The 21,097-nt window shown below is 50.1% G+C and overlaps 1 protein-coding gene across 2 annotated transcripts in view; it reads left to right on the forward strand.

The window, feature by feature from the left end:
• AP3B2 (adaptor related protein complex 3 subunit beta 2) overlaps positions 1 to 20,937 on the forward strand; it is a 50,376-nt gene extending 29,439 nt beyond the window's left edge. Inside the window, exons 9-26 of one of the 2 annotated variants that reach the window (XM_034939314.4) lie at positions 17 to 71; positions 446 to 517; positions 2,079 to 2,141; positions 2,444 to 2,576; positions 2,864 to 2,973; positions 3,610 to 3,786; positions 13,313 to 13,499; positions 14,671 to 14,789; positions 15,277 to 15,385; positions 15,730 to 15,853; positions 16,245 to 16,419; positions 16,599 to 16,659; positions 16,988 to 17,094; positions 17,299 to 17,527; positions 17,969 to 18,053; positions 18,299 to 18,396; positions 20,237 to 20,375; positions 20,510 to 20,937. In XM_034939314.4, coding sequence (XP_034795205.1) covers positions 17 to 71; positions 446 to 517; positions 2,079 to 2,141; positions 2,444 to 2,576; positions 2,864 to 2,973; positions 3,610 to 3,786; positions 13,313 to 13,499; positions 14,671 to 14,789; positions 15,277 to 15,385; positions 15,730 to 15,853; positions 16,245 to 16,419; positions 16,599 to 16,659; positions 16,988 to 17,094; positions 17,299 to 17,527; positions 17,969 to 18,053; positions 18,299 to 18,396; positions 20,237 to 20,375; positions 20,510 to 20,660 — 2,194 coding nt within the window. In that variant the 3' untranslated portion in view covers positions 20,661 to 20,937. Of the gene's footprint in view, positions 1 to 16; positions 72 to 445; positions 518 to 2,078; positions 2,142 to 2,443; positions 2,577 to 2,863; positions 2,974 to 3,609; positions 3,787 to 13,312; positions 13,500 to 14,670; positions 14,790 to 15,276; positions 15,386 to 15,729; positions 15,854 to 16,244; positions 16,420 to 16,598; positions 16,660 to 16,925; positions 17,095 to 17,298; positions 17,528 to 17,968; positions 18,054 to 18,298; positions 18,397 to 20,236; positions 20,376 to 20,509 lie in introns of those variants that run through there. The other variant, XM_034939315.3, reaches the window with a different exon arrangement.
• The last annotated feature ends 160 nt before the right edge of the window (positions 20,938 to 21,097 follow it).

Here is a 21,097-nt window from a genome sequence, read left to right on the forward strand (position 1 = left end):
CCCGTCCTCTCCGCAGTGAGGTGCAGTACGTTGTGCTCCAGAACGTGGCCACCATGTCCATCAAGCGCCGGGTGAGCCTGCGACGGCGGGCTGTCCTCGCTGTCCGAGGACCGCTTCTGCGGGCACTGGAGGCGTTGTCGGGGCTGGGACCGGGGCCGGGGAAAGGGAAGATGGAGGAATACCCTGGCTGTGCAGAGGATGGGGCAGGGGAGGCTCCAAATACAGATAGGGAGCAGGGCCTGGATCCTGAGGGGCCGCTGAGGGGATGTCCAGTGGAAAAAGAGCTAGTCAGATCTGAGATGGACGAGGGAAGACTTGAGGAGTGGAGGGCAGTGGTGAGGAGGCAAGGATCCTGGGCGCTGGGTCAGGATAGGAGAGGTGTCTCTGGGCAGCGAGGCAGGCCTGGGGCTTCGGTGGAGCTCCCTAGCTGCCTCTCTTGTGCCAGGGTATGTTTGAGCCCTACCTGAAGAGCTTCTACATCAGGTCTACCGACCCCACCCAGATTAAGATCCTGAAGGTGAGTGAGGGACAGAAGTGCATGTGCTTCCCAGCCCTCCCCACCCCATGTACCCACTCAAATAACTCACAATGGCCCCCCTGGTGCCTGCCTATTCCTAGGGCTGAGCCCAGGAGCCCATGACTGCCCCAGCTGGAGCTGTTTGTTCAGGGAGCTGGGCTAAGGAGGGTCAGGGGGAGAAGGAAACTGCTCTTTGCCTAGTACCTGGTATACACCTGCTACTCTTCATAAATGAAGTAACCTGATATCACCTCATAATAATCCCAGGATGTGTACATTATATTCCTTTTATAAAAATATAGACTCTGGCCAGGCACAGTCGCTCACGCCTAATCCCAGCACTTTGGGAGGCCGAGACAGGCAGATCGCCTGAGGTCAGGAGTTCAAGACCAGCCTGGCCAACATAGCAAAACCTTGTCTCAACGAAAAATACAAAAATTAGCCAGGCGTGGTGGCAGGTGCCTGTAATCCCAGCTACTCGAGAGGCTGAGGCTGGAGAATCGCCTGAACCTGGGAGACAGAGGTTGCAGTGAGCTGAGATTGTGCCATTGCACTCCAGCCTGGGTGACAAGAGCGAAACTCCATCTCAATCTAAGAAAAAGAAAAAAAGACACTGGGAGGTAACTGCCCCAGGTCACATAATTCTGCTGACTCCAAGGTTCACACCTTTCTCTCCCACCCACGGTGTTATGGCCCCCACACACCTGCCCCCTCAGGCTCTCCTGCAAACATTCACGGACAAGGAAAGTGGCGGGAGCCCATACCTCCATTTGATTCCTGCTCTGCTGCCTCATTATTGAGTGATTTCCTTCAGCAACAGTTAATCTTCCTAACCCTTGTGAACATCCACTATGTTCTAGGGGTACATGATGAGCAAACTAATCAGGGACCCTGCCTTTGTGGAGCTTACAGATGTGGGGAGGAGGAGACATTAAGCAGTTAATCACAAGGCAAATGTAAAAGTCCACTTACAAAATATGGAAGGAAGTGTGGAGAGCTATAAGGGCATAAAATAGGGAGACCTCATCTAGTCTGGTGCCAGGGAAGTTTTCCTGGAGGATATGAGACTTGAGCTGAAGCCTGAGAGATGAACATGAATTATGCAGGGACAGAAATGGGAAGAACTGCTCCACGCAGAGGAAACAGCATCTGCGAAGACCCTGGGTTAGGAAGTGGAGTGGGATTGGGGCCTGGAAGACAAGGGGGACAGTGATGGGAGATGGGAGGTAGACAGCAAGCAGATCATTCAGGGACTTACAGACCATGGTGAATACGATGGTCTCCATCCTGAAAGCAATAGGAAGCTTTAAGTTTTCAATGCAGTAGGGAGGTGACATGGTCATACTGTAAGCATACTGTGTAGGGAATCCACTTAAGAGGCAAACTGGTCCTCTTGCTTTTTAGACAAGTTTCATAACCTGTCAATTCCCTCATCAGTCTGAGGATGATGCAGGGCTGTCATGAGGATTGTTTTCTGGTCTGTGAAGTGTATTTGGAATGAAAGCACAGAAAGTCCACTGGCCAACCCACCTATTTTCTGCCTCTTCAACCCTCCCTGCAGCTGGAAGTGCTGACCAACCTGGCCAATGAGACCAACATTCCTACTGTCCTACGGGAATTCCAGGTACAGGCCAGCTCCCAGCCAGAAGGGCCTGGGAGAGGGGCCCATCAGATCCTTGTGCCCTGGTGGGTAAACCTCCTCTTATGAGCCCAAGGCTGGAGAAACTATTATCTTACATTCCCGTTCCAATGTGTTTGGCTGGCTTTGGGCCAAGGAATCACTGGATTGTTGGGTGGAGTTGTCACCCCCTTTCCCAAGTCTTAGTCACCGGCATGATAAGCCATAAAATGAAGGGCCACAGCCTTCTTGAAGGTCACCCTCAAGCCTGCAGAGTCACTGAGGGATTTCTTTGTCATATCCCACAGACCTATATTCGCAGCATGGACAAGGACTTTGTGGCAGCCACAATCCAGGCCATTGGACGCTGTGCAACTAACATCGGCCGAGTCCGTGACACCTGCCTCAATGGCCTGGTGCAGCTGCTGTCCAACCGTGATGGTCAGTGTTTCCCTGAGCGTCTAACCGTGATGATCAGAGGGTGTCTTCCTGCAGGTCTGACTCTGCTGGCCACTGGATATCCACCAGTCTGCCTAGACACAATGTGTATCCATTGGTCTGTCTGTCTTGATCAGGGCCCAAGTGTTCCTACACCTCTGAGGGCTGCTAGAGAACTGAAGGGGGTTGAGAGAAAGAGCCAAGGGCCTGGGGCACTGCAGGTGTGTCTGTCCACCTGAGTGTGGCCATCTGACTGTCTTGGGGTCCACACACTCATTTTTGTTCTGTAGAGCTTGTGGTTGCAGAGTCAGTGGTCGTCATTAAGAAATTGCTACAGATGCAGCCAGCACAACATGGAGAGATCATCAAACACTTGGCAAAGCTTACAGACAACATCCAGGTGAGGGAGAAGCCATATTTTCACTCCCCACTTCAAGGTCCTCCCCATGATTTCAAGACTGTATAATTACATATGCTAGCCTTATCAAAAGTAACTTCCAAACCTTAGGTCTTCAGGTGGAAGGAGCAGAGACACTGGACCATGTGACCCTGACCTTGTTACCCCTGATTTGCTTTCCCTTTGGAGACCCTCAATGAGCACGATGGACTTTACTACTACTCTTGTTTTCTCTCTAAAGCTCTAGCCAACCATGGTTGAGTGACAAATCTTGTGTTTTTCTATTGCACTGCTAAGCTGAAACATCTAAACAAGGCATTCCCAAAGATTCTGGAGAGTAACATGGAAATAAAGCACTGAGGGTACAATGAATCCAGAAAATCAATCTTTTACATCATGACTGACTTAGGGTCTTGAAAGCTCTATGCTAATGAAGCCCTAGGGAAGAGGGGAAATGCTGTCCAGGAAATGTCTACCTTTTAACCTCTCTCTCTCTCACCACCCCCAACTCCCATTTCCAGAGAACCCATAATACAATAGGCCAGCACAGATGAGGAGTGCTGTTTCCCTGGAAGTCCACAATCCTACCCACCCACTTTCCCGTATTTACCCATCTTCACTCCTCTCCCACAACCACAGGTGCCCATGGCCCGAGCCAGCATCCTGTGGCTCATTGGAGAGTACTGTGAGCATGTCCCCAGGATTGCACCTGATGTCTTAAGAAAAATGGCCAAGTCATTCACAGCAGAGGAGGATATTGTCAAGCTGCAGGTCATCAACCTGGCAGCCAAGCTCTACCTGACCAACTCTAAACAGGTAAAGATTAAGAGATGACCCCCCAGATACTCTGGTCCCCAGAAACTCCCTAGACAGTATTCTTTTGGCCCTCCCTAGGCAGGGCTGAACTCTAGCTCCTATTTTGGAAAAGAAGAATCAGGGAAGGTGGCTGGTCTGCCCACATAACTAATGCTACCCCAGTGCCCACAGCTATTCTGGGGACTCAAAGACCTTGTAGTGCTGGTGGTCACTGTTGAAGAGACTCTCCTATGAAGCTGTGACCTCCAGTCTGCTAGTACAAGAGTCCTGTCTGCCACCTTGGAACTCTGGGGCTGTGAAGAACCACAGTTGATTGGGATAAGGGAAGGGCCCAACAGTGGCAGGTACTGATGGAAGAACATGCATCCCAGATGTGGTCTGTGCTTCTTTCCAAAGCTTGACAATGCTTGGCCAGTCTGTGCCAAAGATAAGGGGGTGAGTCTCTGCTTGGGCTTGGGTGGTGCTGGTGGCCACTGTCATTCCCAAGGTGAAAGGTTATAAGAGATACACAGCCAAGGATGAGGCTCAACTAAGTTGTAGTATCAGGGTGGTCAGAGCCTCCTAGCTGTCTGGCATCTCCTGAGATGGTTCCAGGAGATTCTCCTAAAATGAAGCATAATGTGCTGAGCTTTTCAAGGTGTCAGGGACATCAAACACCATGACGATTTCCACACTCTCCCACTCAGTTAAGCAGGACAGAGATTGGCAAACTACTGCCCATAGGCTGAATTTGGCCTATTCCTGTTTTTGTAATAAAGTTTTGTTGGAACACAGCCCTGCTCATTCATTTACAAATTACCTATGGCTGCTTTTGTGCCACAACAGCAGGGTTAACTAGTTGCAACAGACTGTATTGCCCACAAAGCCTAGAATAGTTATTCTCTGGCCCTTTTATAAAAAGACTCTGCTAATCCTTGAAGCAAAACCTCTGGCTAGGTGGCTGGGGTCTACAGATTTATAGCAGGGATATCCCCTGGAGACTGTAGCATCCCTGCCACGTCCACTGTGCGTGGGAGTCTTTAGATGGTGGCACTTGTCTTTTTCAGTGGCTTCTTTGATCCATTGTGGCCAGAGTGAGCCCCAGAGGCTCAAGGTGAGGTAGGCAGGGCGACCGAGCGCTGTGACTGTAATCAGGAGTCAAAGGACAGCAGCAACATGTGGAGGCAACTGAGTCTGTATAATTAAATATGCTAGCCTTATCAAAAGTAACTTCCAAACCTTAGGTCTTCAGGTGGAAGGAGGAGAGACACTGGACCATGTGACCCTGAGCTTGTTATCAGTGTTGTGGGCAAAGCAGATTGGAGAGAGAGAAGTTAGAGGGAGAGAGAGCACCATGGGGAAGCGTTCAATCGTTGAACAAATATTTGTATACTTCCTTTGTTCAGGTGGGAGGCAGGAGCAAGTGGGAGGAATGTTTGAAAAGATGAAGCAGCCTGGGTGGGGAGCCACCCAGGTAGGTGGGAGTCTTGACATGCTCAGCAATGAGCCAGAGTCCTAAACCCCAGGATGGTGAGGTTGGCATGTTTTCATAAGCCTGGGCCTGTCCACATGTCATTTCCCCCAAGTTGTCACTGTGAGCTACATGTGCATTTGTTCATTTATTTAACATATATGTAGGTGGGAGTCTGACATCCTCAGCACTGAGCCAGAGTCCTAAACCCCAGGATGGTGAGGTTGGCATGTTTTCATAAGCCTGGGCCTGTCCACATGTCATTTCCCCCAAGTTGTTACTGTGAGCTACATGTGCATTTGTTCATTTATTTAACATATAGGCCTACTATTTGCCTGGTACTATGCTGCGTCCTGAGGATATGACAATGAGTGAGACACATTTACAGGTCTCCAGATACTCACAGCCAAGTAGGAGAAACAGGACAAAAATAAACATTTTAAACACAGCAGTAACAGCTGTCATCAGGGTTGGCACAGCGAGCTGTGGGTATATACAGCTGAACCCTCCCCTAGGAAGGACCCCTGTCAGGGAACCCAGAGTAGGCTGTTCAGGCAAATGGACACTCACCTCCAGGGCGCCCTTCACCTGAAAGTGAGTTTTTGCAGGCCCCTTAGAATGGTTATTTGATTCAATAAAGATTTTTGTCCTCCCTTTCTTTCTCCTTTCTTCCCAGCCTCTTCTGGGAGTGGTAAAGAAGGGGGAGTCCTTGGGGTACTAGGAGGGAGGTGGTTTGGATGCGCACATGACCATGCTTGCAAAACAGTAGTGATGCTTCCCATCCTGGGACCATGAGTGGCAATCTGCCCAGCTAAAAGGCCACAGTAATCTCAGTCATTCTCTCCAATTTGGACATGGGCCCACGGCATGCCAGATCCTGGCCCAGGATGAGGCCAAGGAAAGGACCAAGATGAGGCCTCTGCCCTGCTATTGATCAGCAGATAATCAGATACTAGACCAGAGGCCACAAAGGCATAACATGCAGGCTTAAGCAGGCAGCGGGGGATGGGGGGGTTGGTAATCAAAGTGGCTATTACATCCACCTGGATATAGACCCTGGGGAAACTGCCTAGCAGGCTAGTTTGCTTTTATGTGTCAGGTGAGATGTGTGGCAGGAGGGTCTGCCAGGGGCACAGTGGGATCTACAACCCTCCCATGTGACCGCCTTTACAGTGAATGGAAGATTCTGACAAATTTTGCAGAATTGCTTTTAAAAACGTAAACTTTTTTTAATATGCTAAAGGTAATACATGCTTATCATAGAACATTTGGAAAACTCAGAAAATTATAAGTTTAAACTATTAATAAGTCCACCACTTAGAAGACCACCATTAATTATATATTTCCTTATTTTTTATTCCTATATATAGTCATTCAGAAGTTGTACATTTGTCTATTGTCCAATATTTTAAACTTTTCTGCTTCTTTTCAATGCTTTCATATTTAATACTTTTTTTTCCCCATTCACATTTCAATTAAAATTTTCACTTAGAATTTTCTCCAGGCTGGGTTCAGTGGCTCACACCTGTAATCCCAGCACTTTGGGAGCCCAAGGTGGGTGGGTCATTTGAGGTCATGAATTCAAGACCAGCCTGACCAACATGGCAAAACCCTGTCTCTACTAAAAGTACAAAAAAATTAGCTGGGTGTGGTGGTGCGCTGAAATCTCAGCTACTTGGGAGGCTGTGGCAGGAGAATTGCTTGAACCCAGGAGGTGGAGGTTACAGTGAGCTGAGATGGCACCACCACACTCCAGCCTGGGCCACAGGGCAAGATCCATCTCAAACATAAATAAAAATTAAAAAGAATTTCCTCCAAATTTTTTTCTACTTTCACATTTTTAAATCAATTGTATTAGTTTTCTGCTACATAATAAATTACTATAAATTTGGTGGCTTCAAACAACACATGTTTATTTTCTCAGTGTCTATGGGTCGAGAATTCAGGTATGGCTTAGTTGGATCTTATGCAAGGCTACAACTGAGGTGTCAGCCAAGGCTGAGTTTTTATCTGGAGGCTGTACTGGGGAAAGGTCCACTTCCAAGTCACATGGTGCCACGATCCACTTCCTTGCAGTTGTAGGACTGTGGCCCTGGCTTCTTGCTGGCTGTCAGCTGGGGACTGCCCTTGCCTTCTAGAGGCCGTCCTTAGCTCATTGCCATAGGGGCCTCCCAACACGGATGCTTAATTTCTCCAAAGCCACAAGGGAGAAAGTCTCTAGAGCCAGTCTGCTAGCAAGACCGTCTTCTTTTTATTTTTTAATTTTTATGGGTACATAGTAGGTGTATATATTTATGGGGTACGTGAGATATTTTGATACAGGCATATAATGCATAACAATCACATCAGGGAATGGGGTATCCATCCTCTCAAGCATTTATCTTTTGTGTTACAAACAATCAAATTACACTCTCTTAGTTATTTATAAATGTATAATAAATTATTGTTGACTGTAGTCACCCTGTTGTGCTGTCAAATACTAGATCTTACACATTCTATCTAACTATAATTTTGTACCCATTAACTATCCCCACTTCCCCCACCCACTACCCTTCTTAGCCTCTGGTAACCATTATTCTACTCTCCAACTCCATGAGCTCAATTCTTTTAATTTTTAGCCCTCACAAATAAGTGAGAACATGTGAAGTTTGTTTTTCTGTGCTTGGCTTATTTCACTTAAAATAATGACCTCTAGTTCTATCCATGTTGTTGCAAATGACAGATCTCATTCTTTTTTATTCTTTTTTTATAGTACTGCATTGTGCATATGTACCATATTTTCTTTATCTATTTGTCTGTTGATAGACACTTAAGTTGCTTTCAAATCTTGGCTATGGTGAACAGTGCTGCAATAAACGTAGGCGTGCAGATATAACTTCAGTATGTTGATTTCCTTACTTTTGGGTATATACGTAGCATTGGGATTGCTGGATCATATGGTAGCACTATTTTTAGTTTTTGTTTGTTTGTTTGAGATGGAGTCTTGCACTGTCGCCCAGGCTGGAGTGCAATGGCATGATCTCAGCTCACTGCAACCTCCGCCTCCCAGGTTCAAACGATTCTCCTGCCTCAGCCTCCCAAGTAGCTGGGATTACAGGCGCCCGCCACCAAGTCTGGCTAATTTTCATATTTTTAGTAGAGATGGGGTTTCACCATGTTGGCCAGGCTGGTCTTGAACTCCTGGCCGCAAGTGATCCGCCCGACTCGGCCTCCCAAAGTGCTGGGATTACAGGCGTGAGCCACTGCACCTGGCCTATTTGTAGTGTTTTTTTTTTTGAGATGGTGTTTCACTCTTTTTTCCCAGGCTGGAGTGCAATGGCGTGATCTTGCCTCACTGCAACCTCCGCCTCCTGGGTGCAAGTGATTCTTCTTCTGCCTCAGCCTCCCAAGTAGCTGAGATTACAGGTGCCTGCCACCACGCCTAGCTAATTTTTTGTATTTTTAGTAGAGACAGGGTTTCACCATGTTGGCCAGGATGGTCTTGATCTCTTGACCTCGTGATCCACCCACCTCGGCCTCCCAAAGTGCTGGGATTACAGGTGTGAGCCACCGTGCCCGGCCTATGTTTAGTTTTTTAAGGAACCTCCAAACTGTTCTCCAGACATTTCCACTAACAGTGTACAAGGGTTGCCTTTTCTCCATGTTCTTGTCAGCATTTGTTATTGCCTATCTTTTGGATATAAGCCTACTTGGGGTGAGATGATATATCTTTTTTTGTTTTGTTTTGTTTTTTGAGACGGAGTCTTGCTCTGTCACCCAGGCTGGAGTGTGCAGTGGTGCGATCTTGGCTCACTGCAACCTCTGCCTCTGTGGTTCAAGTGATTCTCCTGCCTCAGCCTCCCGAGTAGCTGGGACTACAGGCGTGCATCACCACGCCCCGTTAATTTCTGTACTTTTAGTAAAGATGGGGTTTCGCCATGTTGGTCAGGCTGGTCTCAACTCCTGATCTCAGGTGATCCGCCTGCCTCAGCCTCCCAAAGTACTGGGATTACAGGCATGAGCCACCCGTGCCTGGCCTTTCATTGTAGTTTTGATTTGCATTTCTCTGATGCTCAGTGATGTTGATCACCTTTTCATATACGTGTTTGCTATCTGTATGTCCTCTTTTGAGAAATGTCTATTCAGCTCTTTTGCCCATTTTTAAATTGGATTATTGAATTTTTTTTCCTATTGAGTTATTTGATCTCCTTACATATTCTGGTTATTAATCCCTTGTCAGATGGGTAGTTTGCAAATTTTTTTCTCCTATTCTGTGGCTTGTCTCTTTGTTGATTCCTTTGCTGTGCAGAACCTTTGTAACTTGATGTGATCCCATTTGTCTACTTTTGCTTTGGTTGCCTGTGCTTGTGGGGTATCACTCAAGAAATCTTTGCCCAGTACAATGTCCTGGAGAATTTCTCTAATGTTTTCTTTTAGCAGTTTCATAGTTTGAAGTGTTAGATTTAAGTTTTTAATCCACTATGATTTGATTTTTGCATATGGTGAGAGATAGGGGTCTGGTTTTATTGTTCTGCATGTGGATATCCCGTTTTCCCAGCGCCGTTTATTGAAGAGACTCTCCTTTCCCTAATGTATGTTCTTGATACCTTTGTCAAAAATGAATTCACAGCCAGGCGTGGTGGCTCATGCCTGTAATCCCAGCATCTTGGGAGGCCGAGGCTGGTGGATCACCTGAAGTCAGGAGTTCAAGACCAGCCTGGCCAACATGGCGAAACCCTGTCTCTACTAAAAATACAAAAATTAGCTGGGCATGGTGGCGGGTGCCTGTAATCCCAGCTACTTGGGAGGCTGAGGCAGGAGAATTGCTTGAACCCGGGAGGCGGAGGTTGCAGTGAGCCAAGATCGCGCCATTGCACTCCAGCCTAGGGGACAAGAGCGAGACTTCATCTTCGTCCCCCCCCCAAAAAAAATGCCACTGAATTTTTTTTTTTTTTTTTTTTTTTGGAGACGGAGTTTTGCTCTTGTTGCCCAGGCTGGAGTGCAATGGGTTTTTTTTTTTTTTTTTTGAGATGGAGTTCTTGCTCTGTTGCCCAGGCTCTGGACTGCAGTGACGCGATCTCCACTCACCACAACCTCTGCCTCCCGGGTTCAAGCAATTCTCCTGCCTCAGCCTCCCGAGTAGCTGGGATTACAGGCATGCACCACCATGCCCAGCTAATTTTGTATCTTTAGTAGAGACAGGGTTTCTCCATGTTGGTCAGACTGGTCTCGAACTCCTGACCTCAGGCATTCTGCCTGCCTCAGCCTCCCAAAGTGCTTGCTAGGATTACAGGTGTGAGCCACCGTGCCTGGCCAATGCTACTGATTTTTCTTTTTTTTGAAACAGAGTCTCGCTCTGTCACCAGGCTGGAGTGCAGTGGCGCCATCTTGGCTCACTGCAACCTTCACCTCCCGGGTTCAAGCGGTTCTCCTGCCTCAGCCTCCTGAGTAGCTGGGACTACAGGTGTGCATCACCACATCCAGCTAATTTTTGTATTTTTAGTAGAGACAGGATTTCACCATGTTGGCCACGATGGTCTCAATCTCTTGATCTCACGATCCGCCTGCCTTGGCCTTCCAAAGTGCTGGGATTACAGGCATCAGCCACTGCACCCGGCCAATGCTACTGATTTTTATGTGGATTTTGTATCCTGCGACTTTACTGAATTTATTAGTTCTAATAGTTTTTTGGTGGAATCCTTAAGATTTTTTAAATATAAGATCATATCATCTGCAAACAAGGATAATTTGAATTCTTTTCCAATTTGGATACCCTTTATTTCTTTCTCCTGTCTGATTGCTCTAGATAGAACTTCCAATACAGAGTCTTCTTAATAAAACATAATCATAGGATCATATATAGTCATATACCACCTTTGCCATATCCTGTTGGTTAGAAGCAAGTCTCAGGTTTTGCCCATACCCAAGGTGAGGGATTGCACAAAGGCATGAACACCAGGAGGCAGCTACTGGTGGGGAAGACCTTAGAATCTGTCTGCCACATCCATCTAGAGCTTAAACTTACTCATGTGTAATGTGTGAATTGAGGATATATTTCAATTTTTTTTAACAGCCAGTTTTCTAAGCATGATTAGCAGGCAGCTTCAAGGTAGCATGTATGTTGGCATAGGTTATGGAAAGGAAGTCAGTGTTTCCCGCTTAAAATTCCTCTCTGACAACTGGAGCCTGTTGGTGAGGGGGAGCCTTGTTCTGTTCTTGGCATACTGGAGTGTATCTCAGAGGCCTTCTTGAACAGCCTGTAATTCCTGCACATCCTGGCTAGATGAGGTGGGGGTCTTGGTGGTGCACACAGGATGCCACAATCCACAGGGAATGGCCCCTTAGGGTGGAGAAGGGTAATGAATTATTATAGGCAAATCCTGCAGTGTTGAGGTGGTGGGCCAGCCCCTTCCTGTGTTGGTTGTTAACATACAGTTAAGGCTGTGGACAGATGGATCCAAATACCAAACAGTTCTTTCTAGAACTAGGCAAGGACTTGAAGGAGGGAGTCTGTGATCAGCCAGCTGGGAAATCTGTGGAGGAAGACATTGTCCAAACCAAAAGAGGGATCAGCAGCCTCTTGATAATTGACTATGTTGGTAAGGGCATCCACTAGCCCTGGCCATTTAGATGGTGTCTGGCCAAGAGAGGGGCAGGTTGGTGATGAAATCTGTTGTGATGGCATCTTATTTTCATATTTTTAAGTCTATTCTATTAGCGGTGCATGGGATTGGGATTGCTTATCTGTGACTATAACAGATTGGAGGTGCTGCTTTGCTGGAAGGGACTGAGCTGAAGAGGGCCTGTGGGCCAGATTGGAGGTAGGAATGTGGAATCATAGTGGCTCTCTAGAGTGGTGTGGGGCAATTCTGCCAAAGCAGCTGCTCCGACTCTGGGTCAGCATCTGAGGGGCTTTGCCCCTTATGGACATCTGCTTGATGTCCCTGCCAGATTAGCTGGGTTAACCATGTCCAAGGCTACATGTAACAGTATGTCACCATAAACCTCAGGAAGAACAGAGTCAGTTCCAGGCTCCCTCCTGCCGGCCCCTGATGCCCTTGGGCATTCTGCTTGTTGACCACTTGGTGGTTTTGATCTTGGTCACAAGCGATGGAAACATGGAGACCTGGGCCAGGGCAGGCTCCTTATGTCAGCAGGTAGGCAGTGAAGGGAAGCAGATGGGGTGCAGCTCCAGCAGATGCAGGCCTAGGTGCAGTACTGATGGGCTCCTTGGCCTGGGAAAAGCCCCTTAATGATCCTGCTTCTTTTCTGTAAAATGGGGGCAATAATGCCTACTTCTCAGAAGGCTTGGGGAGATTAGATGAGCTAGTGTGGAGCACCTAGCACAGAGTTGGTGCCAGAAGGCACTTGATAAGTGATGGCTGCTACTGCTGTTGCCATGTTAAGGCAGGTTAGATTAGGCCAAGATCATGGCAGAAATGGAGATATTTTAGGTCTGCAGTTGTAGCTTCCCTGACTGCAGACTGTGAACCCTACATGACCTTGGCAAATGCATGGGCAGCTGCAGTTTGCCCTGATGTCATTAGAAGCTTCCAGGGAAGGATAAAGACCTCTGAGACCCCTGGGCTGCTCAGAATCTACTAAGTGGGTGGATAGGGCATGAGGGTGGCCCCTGCCAAAGGGACCCCTGTTTATCTGCCCTGTCTTTTTGTTGTCTAATTCCCCCTGGGTGGTGGAGCCTGGAAACTGTGAGGTCCAGCAGAGCATTCCATACTTCCACATACCCTGCTGCCCTAGAGTAAAGAGGCTGGACAGGCCTGGAGTGGTAGGGACCACAAACCTAGGGAAGAATGGAGTCCAGAGCCAGGAGTGGGGAAAGTCCAAAAGGAAAACCTCTTTTGTTGGCCCAAGGCAGTTGTCAAAGTTGGGATCATCAGGAGGCATGGCCAGAGAGATGAGAGAAAATTCTGAGCCCAGAACAAGGGCAGGTGGAGAGGGACAGCTGGGTGAAAGCAGCCGTTCCTAAGCAGGGAGAGGAGACGTTCTGCCTGAAAGTGTCGGCTTAAAGAATCTGTTTCTGAGCCTCCTGTGTCCCCACCCCCCCGTCAGCTGACCCACCTCTTCCTGTTCCTCCAGACCAAGCTGCTGACCCAGTATGTGCTGAGTCTGGCCAAATATGACCAGAACTATGATATTCGTGACCGGGCGCGCTTCACCCGGCAGCTCATCGTCCCTTCCGAGCAGGGTGGGGCCCTCAGCCGCCATGCCAAGAAGCTCTTCCTGGCACCCAAACCAGCTCCAGTCTTGGAGTCATCCTTCAAAGGTGGGAGCTGAAATCAAGGGTAACCTTCCTAGGGGAATGGAAAGGAACTGGCCAGAGTCTCTGCCCCAGACCTTCCTGAGGCCCCTAGCCAGGCACCAGGCTTCTGTGGACAGTCCTGCTCCCTGGCTCACTCCTTTTGTCCCTCCTGTGGCACCAGGAATTACTCTTTCACCCTCCCACAACCACTGCCAGCATCATCTCACCTGAGGGTCTGCCTTCCTGGCGAGGATGGACTTGTGCCTCCTCTCCTCTCAGGCTCCCTTTTCCATCTCCCTCCCTGAGCAGACACTAGGCTTTGGAATACATACCAAGATCTTAAATACCAAGGACCCAGGAAGGCAGAAAGCAAAACAACACACGAAGGAGAGGTGTATATTTTTATAAAGGTCCTGAGAAAGCAGTTGCCTGCATTCTGTGAGCTTAGTCACTACAGTCAGTCCAAATCCCAGGCCCCAGGGCTTCAGCCTTGCCTCTGTTCCTGTGCTTGGCCCTTAAGGCCTCTTTTCCCAAGACAACGGCCTTGAGATGGGCCTGGGAGGGAAGGGTCCTCCCGCTGCTTCTCTGGGCCCCAGGAGTGGAAGCCAGGAACCTACACAGAAGAGAGCCTCCTTCACAAAGCTCAGTTCTTCTGCATATCTTTTCGTTCTTTTTCTCTTCCCTGGACCTCACGAATGGGGAGATTCTGAGGGTGGGCACAGCTTTGAAATTCTCCCAGGAAGAAGGCAACAGTCCCTTTCTCCCCGACACCATCCTCACTCACAGGCCTGTGCTGCCCTCCTCCAGCAGTGCCTGACCTCTGATCCAGACTTCTACACACTCATGCTCTGACTGTTCATCCCTCCCCGCTGAGTCCAGAGCCTGACTAGACGTGCTTCCTGAGCAGACAGGCCGGCAGCATCTGTGGGCCCAGAGTCTCCTCCTACCCACCTCTGTAGGCTGCCTTTCCCTGGCCCTCAGTCCCTGCTCTGGCCTGGCCAGACAGCCTTTTCTTCCAGCATGTGGGCCTAAAGGTGCAGTCAGGGTGGAAGAGCCATTAGGGCACACATCCATCTCCTTCCCCTACCCACCTGGGAAGTCCCGACCAGAATCACCACCCAGCCCCACCTGGAAAACAGCTCCCAGAGCTTTCCCTCACTGCTGCTACCTGCCTGACCTCTAAACCTATCCCTAGACCGGGACCACTTCCAGCTGGGCTCACTGTCCCATCTGCTCAATGCCAAGGCCACAGGCTACCAGGAGCTCCCAGACTGGCCGGAGGAAGCCCCAGACCCATCTGTGCGCAACGTGGAGGTCAGCGGGGTGGAGGGTTGATGTGTGTGTGTGTGTGTGTGTGTGTGTGTGTGTTGGTGGGGGCAGACAGTAGGGAGCCCTGGCAGTGCCGGCCCAGCCCTCCTAACACCCTCCCCCACACACACAGGAAGAAGAACTCTCCCTTATTGAGACTCACGTGGGCCTGTTGGGCGAATACACTGAGGTCCCACCTTCGTGTGCCGTGTGCTCTCTCCCCTGCCCTGTCTGTGTCCCTCTGCTTCCCCTGTGTGCTGTGCTCCTGGGCCTTCCCATACTCTGTTTCCACCTTGGTTTGGCAGTGCTCCTCTGTGAGCAGCATTCCCTCCCCTCCATGGACAGTGCCCCTTTCTTCCTCCTCTGTTATTCCCTTTGTGGGACAGACCAGGTAGGGCCTCACGAAGAGGTGGAATAAAGGGTAAGGGCTTGTGCCTGCCTTCCTTCTCCCCAACCATGATGAAATGACCCTGCACCCTACCCCCATCTCCAGGTACCTGAATGGACCAAGTGCTCAAATCGGGAGAAGAGAAAGGAGAAGGAAAAACCCTTCTACTCGGACTCTGAGGGGGAGTCAGGCCCCACGGAGTCCGCAGACAGTGGTGAGCAGATGGCAGAGCTGGGGTCCTCTGTGCTCTGTCCATGCATCTGTGTGACTGACTATATGAGGGGTATATGTATATGGTTGTGTGTCTAGGGGTGTGCACCTGCTTGTGAATTGTTTGTGCACCTGAGGGATTCATGTTCCAGGTGTGTGTGCTTGTGCAGGTTTCTATCCATGGAGTCCATCTGTGTTTCTGTCAGTTCCAGCTGGCATGTAGGGCTGGGGGCAGGTCAGAGAGGTTTGAGGGTTCAGTACTGAATGTGAAGGTGGAACCCAGGTGTCTGCTCCAGACCCAAGGAGGCCTGCTTATGAGGGAGGAGGCCTCATATTGTTCCTCCACAGACCCTGAGTCTGAGAGTGAATCGGACAGTAAGAGCAGCAGTGAGAGCGGCTCTGGGGAGTCCAGCAGTGAGTCCGACAATGAAGACCAGGATGAGGATGAGGAGAAAGGGAGAGGCAGTGAGAGGTGAGAAGGGAGCTAGCCAGATGGCTGGTGGGGTTCAGGGGGCTTTCCTGGAAAGAGGGCTAGCACTGAGCTTTAGCCAGTCTCCTAAGAGCCCTTGAGCCCCTCGTGAGCTGGGTGGGGCTGTCAGCTCACATGATGACTACTTTCGCTGGCTGCAGGAGATCTCTGAGGCCTCATGGGCTGGTGTGGAGAAGCAACCAGGGTCCTAGAGCCTGAGCTGGCACAAGCTGGCTTCAAGCTCTCACGGGGTCCCTGCTATAGGACCTCAGATGTGAACCCTCCTGGCTCAGGCTCCCCACACCACTCCAGCTTTTCAGCATTTCTCCTGCTTCTGTGAAGCAAGGAGGGAGTGTCCAGGCCAGGCCTGAGCCCACCTTTCCCACTCCTTCAGTGAACAGAGTGAGGAGGATGGTAAGAGGAAGACAAAGAAGAAGGTGCCAGAGAGAAAAGGAGAAGCGTCATCCTCTGATGAGGGCAGCGATTCCAGCAGTAGCTCATCAGAGTCCGAGATGACATCGGAGTCCGAGGAGGAGCAGTTGGAACCTGCCTCCTGGAGCAGGAAAACAGTGAGAGCCTTGGGGCAGAGTCAGGGTGTGCTCATGGGCCAGGGCCCTCCCAACCTCTGGGCCAGGCCCAGACATCTATCTCCCTACCATCCAGAACAGAACATGACATCTTCTACCCAACCCAGAACATGCCAAGGTGCTCCCCTTCCCCACACCCACATCCCATTTTTCTCTTTCAGCCTCCCAGCAGCAAAAGTGCTCCTGCAACCAAGGAGATCTCCCTGCTTGATCTAGAGGATTGTGAGTTTGGGTGGTAAAAAGTCACAGGGGAAAGGAGGCCTGGGGAGCATGAATTAGAACAGCCCATAGGGACTCTGGATCGGGTTCCTCAGGTCTTGTGGGAGCAGGGGAGCAGACAGAACATATCTTCAGGCCTGAGAGGGCAGCAGGGCTGACCTCCCCAGGTCTGGGGTTGAGGTCTAGGGATGGGTATTTTGCGAGAGCCTCCAGGCAGCCATGTGCCCCCGCTGTCCATGGTGCTGAAATGCGTGCTCCTTGATCCCTAGGCTCCCTGCTCAACCCAAGCCACCTCCACTTTGCCTCCTCATAGTCTTATCTACTCCCACAGTCACCCCTCCCAGTGTCCAGCCTGTGTCTCCCCCAGCAATTGTGTCTACCAGTCTGGCTGCTGACCTGGAGGGCCTGACACTCACAGACTCCACCCTGGTACCGTCGGTGAGTGGGATGGATGAGGGGACCGGGCTGGGGCAGGGACACATCCCTGTGCTGCATCCTATGGTGTGGATGTGTGTGGGGGGTGGGTGTGATGGAGGATGTGATAGCTTTGAGTCCCAGCTGCTGGATGGCCCTAGGGGACAATGCTGGGACAGGCTCTCTCCATCTTGCTCAGTTCTGTCCTTCCTTACCCCTCCACTCTAGCTTCTGAGTCCAGTATCGGGTGTTGGGCGGCAGGAGCTGCTGCACCGGGTAGCTGGCGAGGGGCTGGCTGTGGACTACACCTTCAGCCGCCAACCTTTCTCCGGGGATCCCCACATGGTGTCCGTGCACATCCACTTCTCCAACAGCTCTGATACCCCCATCAAGGGCCTGCATGTGGGCACTCCCAAACTGCCTGCTGGCATCAGCATCCAAGAATTTCCCGAAATTGGTGCGAAGGGCTTTGGATGGGGTGGAGGAGGAGGCTCCTGGGCAGAGTCAGTCTTTCTGTGGTTGCTGATACCCTCCTTGTGCCAGGCCAGGGGCCAAGCTATAGGGGCACAGAGATAGCATCTAACATGATCAACACTCTGGTGGACAAGACAGATGATGAAATAAGCAAGTTCACATCAGGGCGGGAGGTGCTTGCAGCAGCCGATTTGGGCCTTGGTTGTTTCAGGACTAACTTAAATGCGGTGAGGGTGAGTGGGGGAAAGGGTGCTTAGAGTTCAGGAGGAAACCAGGAACAGTCTCCAGCAGCCAAGAAAGCCAAGATTCTGTAGAGGGCTGGTCAGCTGTGACAGTGGAGGAGAGAGTAGGGCTAGGCTGGGTTCTAGACCTATCAGGTGATGGTGGCCCTCCCTCTCCCCTTTACTGCCTTATACCACTTCAGAGTCCCTGGCACCTGGAGAATCTGCCACTGCTGTAATGGGCATTAATTTCTGTGACTCAACCCAGGCAGCCAACTTCCAGCTGTGGTATGTGCCCAACTCGAGGTGGGGGTGAGAGGATGGGCTGGAAAGGGACAGGGTAACAATGAACTGGAAATGGAGGTGGTGCTTAGTGGGGATACATCATGATTGGGTGGGTCTGGAAGCCATCTCAGGCCCTCATTCCTGACCTCACTCTTTCACTGCCTCCAAGCTGTGCCTCTACACAGGGTGGGAGGTGAGGGGAGAGATGACAGCCTTAATTCTTCTCCATTTCCTCCCACCCCTCCCAGCACCCAGACCCGACAGTTCTACGTCTCCATTCAGCCACCTGTTGGGGAGCTGATGGCCCCTGTGTTCATGAGTGAAAATGAGTTTAAGAAGGAACAGGGTGAGTGCTCCCTGGGAGTGGGCAGAGAGGGAAGTATAGAAGCTGACTCCAGAATGTCCAGCTTGGATGGTAGGGAGAATGGTGGTGTCCTTCATCTAGACCAGGGGTCAGCAAACTTTCTGTAACGGGCCAAAGATAAATGTTTTAGGCTTTGAGAATCATGTGGTCTCTGTTGCAGTTACAACACGACTGTGGCTGTTGAAACATAGAATCATCCACAGACAGTATGTAAATGAACGAGTATGGCTGTGTTCCAAGAAATTTCCATTTATATTTATAGATACTGAAGTTTAAATTTCATGTAATTTTCATGTGTCATGAAATATTAATCTTTTGATTGCTCCCCCAACACTTAAAAAATATTAAAAACATTGTGGGCCATATAGGTGGTGGGCTGGATTTGGTCTGGAGGCTGTAATTTGCAAAACCTCTGGCCTAGAAGAAAGAAGAGTGGCTTGGGCAAGGGAGGAGGGAAGATCATGGTTAGTTTTGGATAAGCTGATTTTGAAATGCATTTGGGAAATTCAGGAGGAGCTATTTAGTATGCAACTGAAAATATGGGTCGATGCCCAGGAAACACTTTGAAGCTGGAGTCATGAACATAGAGGTGGTAATGGAAGCTGTGAATATGAATGAGATCACTCTGGGAGGTGGGAGAAAATAGGAAGGCCAAGGACAGAACCTTGGGGGAAAACCTGAATTCTGCAGAAGAAAGAGGAGGGGAGGGATAAGAGAAGGAGCACAGGGAGAGGTGGGAGGAGAACCAGGAGAGACAACAAGGCAGAAGGTGTCTGCAAACCACAGTTACCTAAGACCTTCAGAGTCAGCATATAAAAGGCTACTGCCAACCTGAGGGAGAGAGGGTCATTGCTAAAGGAGGGACAGAGGCCAACTGCAGTGGGTTGAGGGAGACCACAGCTCAAGTACATGCAGTCCTCTTTGGAGGACTTTAGCCATGAATGAGGAGGGAGACAGGGCATTGGCACGATGAAGATCTCACTTCTGGAAAGGATTTTTTGGAGACGGGGACACTTGAACATGAACAGATTGAAGGAACAAAAACAAGAAAATGTTATTAGTCATGAATGAAGGGGATGGAAGAAACAGGACAGGGATGTCAGTTTCTAAAAGGAGGTGAAGAATAGGGGAAGCAGTGGAGGGAGGAAAGAGGCTGAAGAGAAGACTGCTGGTGTGCAGGAGGGCAGACGGAGGAGCTCCCATGGGGGGCCTAGATCATGTGAGTGGAGAGAAGTCAGCCTTGCAGAATGAGGAGTTCTGGGGGTGCTGTGAAGGTTTCGAGGCTTCAGGAGCCCTGGCTAGGTCTGGAGCTGCTACTGCAGAGGTACAATTAAAAATGTACCTGTGAATGCTGCATGTGACTACTGGATTCTGGCTGAGAGATCACAGCAGCCACCTGTGATCTTTTTGTGAGGGCTTAGCCTCCAGGAGCTGAGTGGGAGTTGAATGTGGGTTGGAGGGCCCCCCAGGAAAGATCAAAGGGTGTGAGGTTCAGGATGGGCGAACCTCTTAAGAACTGACTGGCCACTCTCAAGGGGCTGGTAGCCCAGATGTCTGATGGAGGAAGCGCCAAATCAGTCTTTGGTAACAACATGGATAAAGGCCTGGGTGGGAGGGGTAGAGAGGCTGACAAAGGCTTCCTGAGGGAGGGCCCAGTCTGAGAGGGAAGTACCTTCTCCCCAAGACTGATGATTTAAATTCTGACCTGCCCTTTGCATGATACCTTCCCAGCCTGGGAGAACTTGTTGCTCAGTAAGCAGACCCAGGTGCTGGCCTCTGTACCCACCATGGCCTCTGCCCTCATCACCACCTTTACCCCCAGGAAAGCTGATGGGCATGAATGAGATCACAGAGAAACTCATGCTGCCAGACACCTGTCGGAGTGACCACATTGTGGTGCAGAAAGTGACTGCCACTGCCAACCTGGGTCGTGTTCCTTGTGGGACATCTGATGAGTACAGGTACTAGGCCACCAGTAGAGGGGAAATGATGAGCATGGGGGCCCTGGTTTGAAGGAGGAGCCCCAGCCGCTGATCCCCTTCCAAACACAGTCACCCTTAGCAGCTCTTCCTCACCCCTTCTATTCCCACCTCAGGTTTGCAGGGAGGACACTGACCGGTGGAAGCCTCGTTCTGCTGACCCTGGATGCCCGGCCAGCTGGAGCTGCCCAGCTGACTGTCAACAGCGAGAAAATGGTGATTGGCACCATGCTGGTAAAGGATGTGATACAGGCTCTGACCCAGTGACTTCCAAACGCTGTGACCTGTTTGGCTCCCATCTATACCTCCCCATGACACCTGGGCTGTCAGTCTCTCTCATCTTTCTCTCTCTCTCATCATCCTCCTCATGCCAGATAGCATTCAGGGTGTCCTCTCTCCCTCTGGAGGACCAAGCCCTCCCCTAATGCCCTCCCCATGGATTCCTTAGTGATCTGTGCAGAGGGAGATGGCAGCCACTCCCTTCAGTCCTCCCAGATTTCTGTAGCTATTTATGTAGCAGGCTCAATAAAATGTCTTCTCTCTAGCTGCTGGCTCACCTTTCCTTCTAGGGGTTTGTCAGGAACAACTCTCGTTGAATCCCCAAGGTAACCATCTCTGGGTCAGGATGCCTAGGAGTCTGCAGGCATCTCTGTGGAAGAGACATCTGGGCTGGGGTGGCAAGGCAGAGCTGGAAGAGCACCTTG

This window comes from Pan paniscus, chromosome 16 (genome assembly GCF_029289425.2).
Source record: "Pan paniscus chromosome 16, NHGRI_mPanPan1-v2.0_pri, whole genome shotgun sequence".
Classification (NCBI taxonomy): Eukaryota; Metazoa; Chordata; class Mammalia; order Primates; family Hominidae; genus Pan; species Pan paniscus.